At 36.5% G+C, this 2,952-nt stretch overlaps 1 protein-coding gene across 1 annotated transcript; it reads right to left on the bottom strand.

Annotated features, from left to right (window-relative positions):
• Positions 1-1,692, bottom strand: LOC124838412 (P34 probable thiol protease-like). The gene is made up of 4 exons (XM_047314004.2): positions 1,207-1,692; positions 764-987; positions 503-637; positions 1-398 (listed from the first exon to the last, which is right to left on the bottom strand). The coding sequence occupies exons 1-4, from the start codon at positions 1,658-1,660 to the stop codon at positions 132-134; spliced, it is 1,080 nt and encodes a 359-aa protein (XP_047169960.1). The 5' UTR covers positions 1,661-1,692; the 3' UTR covers positions 1-131.
• Between the last annotated feature and the right edge of the window lie 1,260 nt (positions 1,693-2,952).

The following is a 2,952-nucleotide window of genomic DNA, read 5'->3' on the forward strand; positions in this document are numbered from 1 at the left end:
TAAAAACCAAAGGCATCCATTGTTTTATTAAAGCACCTTAACCCAAATTAGCACACAGTTGCAGTTCATAAAGCTTATTATTTTGGGAGAAAGGGCAAATACCGAAGTAGTAATATGCAAAGGTTTTGTGCTTATATGGCTGCAGATAACAGAGGTGAAGATGATGAAACCTCTTTGATTGGATAACCAGCCGCAGCATTGATGGCACATACACCATAAGGCCACTCCTCACTGACATTCCTTTTGATCAAGAGGTAACCATTTTCTCCCCATTCTTTACCCCACGAGTTCTTCACAATCCAATAATCTTCTCCACCCACTGAACCATAACCCACAATTAAACACACTAGACTTGCAGACCTTGAATTCTTCGAGCAGTTATCACCACCGTACACCCCCTGTCACAATAATTCACAACTTAGCTACCACAACAAAATTTTCAAATTCGCATAATCTTTCTACACAATATTAATCAACCATTATGAGAAACAAATATTCTTACACCACTGTAAAATTGTAGCCCGGTTGCATCTATGCTCACACTAACAGGCTGCTTACTAACACGGCACAACAGACCTTCTTCTGTCCCATCCACAACTAGAAGGTTATCGATGCTAACAACCTTGTTCGCATTTACCTGTAAGAAAAAAACAAAAACCTTAAATTAAGCGGAATGTCTGGATTAATTTATGGTTACCCTTTTTTTTTTTAATTTTGTAAACGCAAGCTAGGGTTACTGGGAGAAATAAAGTGTAAAGCAGACCCTGCAAGAACCGTTTTTGGCTGTGTAAGGGTAATTTGCTTCTGTGTCGATGCCACCATTGTCGATAACGTAACCAAATGCATTGAAGTAAAAGCCTCCAGCACAGCCATGGCTGGCAGGGTCACAGTCCACAAGTTCTTGTGCAGAGAGGGTGACAAGATCCCCAGTAACTATTTTGTTTATTCCTTCAATGGCCCCGGTCACACTGAAAGCCCAGTGGCTCTCTGATAACAGAGTGTAACATGATAAATCAGCATGTTGCAAAATGAAAATATTGAAGAAGAGATAAAAGTTTATGAAAATACAATACCTACATTTACTCTTACCTTCAAAACTACAAACTACGTATATGCAGTGAAATGAAGAAACTAAAGAAAGGAAATGGTAGTAATATGTAAAAACAATTTTTGAACGATGCTATGTTAATATAGGTGAAGTCTTACGGCATTCTCCTTGATCTCTAACTTCGGTCACGGCACCCTTCTCCCTCCAATCTACAGAAACAGGAAGGTTTCCACAGTCGTCATCATCCTGAATCTTCCTACTCTCCATGTTGGAGAGCATCTCTATTTCTTTCAAGTGGGTTTCCGCGAACTCCTCAGGACTCATATCAGCAAACTTGTTCAGACCCAAACGATGCTGCGTCCCTGACTTTGTCTTTGCATTCATCTCATTGATATACCTCAGATTCCTTTGGAAAATGTGGAACCTTTTTCCCTTCTCCTCTGGGTTGCTGTATTCACGACCGTGCTCTTTCTGCCACACTTGGAACAGTTGCAACACTTCTTCCTCCGAAGAAAACTTGTCCAACTTGTCACTCGGAAAAGCAAAGGAGAGACAAGTGAAGGAAACCAGGACGAGGAAAAGAAGAAACAACTTGGTCATCTTCAAACTCATCACTCACAAACCAGTAAGCAACTGTGTTGAATCATACAGTTCTTGTGTATCTGAGTAACATATATAGTGAGTCGTGATGAGATTGCTTCATGTGACACCTTGGTGAATTATTGATACCCACGTTTAATTCGTTTGCTTTTTTTGATGGATTTTTAGGTGGTCCAATCAAATTGTTTGAATGAAGACGTACGTATTATTAATCATTCTTCTCATATACCACACCAAATTTGTCATATATGTAGTTTTATTCCCTTCGTGTCATCTTATCTTTTCGTTCTAGCCAGGCTCCAAATGATATTATATATATAATGGTGATAATAAAACGTTGAAGACAATACACAGAAACTAATGTGGATCACGTGTGTTCTTTTGCAAATAATTGCAGAGAAAAGAGTTATGATATTTTCACAATCAACTTATTTTATATAATCATTATACAATTGACAAAAAATCTTGAACAACATTTTTCTTGGTGTCTTTGTCGCCTGATTTAAGTATAATATTTCATTATTAAAGTAAAATTTTCATGATATATGAAAACTTGGTTTTTAAAAGATAATTTCCTGCGGAGAAAGAAGTGAAAAGGCATATAGAATGGGTGGCGTTTCTCCGAGTACATTACTATACGGCCAAACCCGTGAATGAGAAGTCAGATATTCTGAGCATCAAATAAATACCAATGAAAGCTATTTCAAGTGGCAACAATCATGTTATTGTCACAAGAATGTGATTTTGAACTAAGTTGATAATGTGTTGTGAGTGTCATATATCACTATTTTTATAATTAGTATTCTTTTATGATATTTTTAGCACCAAATAAATAAATATAAATAGGAAAATTATTTTTCTGATCAAGTATGCTTAATGGCTATTCATTATATTGTTATAGTGACAATAGAGATATTTAAATCATTTAATAAATAATCTAGAGAGTTTATAGTAGTGCAACTAATTGCATCTGATGTCTATCCATCTTCTTAAAATGAGACAAACGTGATAGATGTAGTTGAACATACGGAAAGCCTAATATTTTTATAATTAAGGAACCATATATACAACTTATTGTCATTTAATCCAATTAATTTTAATCACATATGTACATTATACTAGGTTTTTGCACCAAACTAGGCAAATATGCCCTCTTTATTACTAAAATGGGCAAATTTTGACCCAAAGTGAAGACGTGGGGGGCCAAAACGACTTCAATTGAAGAAGTCGTGTCCCCCTGCACGATTTCACACTGTTCATATGCACAGTGTTGAAGTCGTGCACCCCAAAAACGACTTCTGGGT

This window comes from Vigna umbellata, chromosome 1 (assembly GCF_029865625.1).
Source record: "Vigna umbellata cultivar VRB3 chromosome 1, Vumbellata_1.0, whole genome shotgun sequence".
Lineage (NCBI taxonomy): Eukaryota > Viridiplantae > Streptophyta > Magnoliopsida > Fabales > Fabaceae > Vigna > Vigna umbellata.

Coding starts and splice junctions, on each gene's coding strand:
- LOC124838412 (XM_047314004.2), bottom strand. CDS start 1,660: ATGAGTTTGAAGATGACCAAGTTGTTTCTTCTTTTCCTCGTCCTGGTT. Junction 988..1,206: donor TAGAGATCAAGGAGAATGCC/GTAAGACTTCAC, acceptor CTCTGTTATCAG/AGAGCCACTGGGCTTTCAGT. Junction 638..763: donor CCAAAAACGGTTCTTGCAGG/GTCTGCTTTACA, acceptor TTTTTCTTACAG/GTAAATGCGAACAAGGTTGT.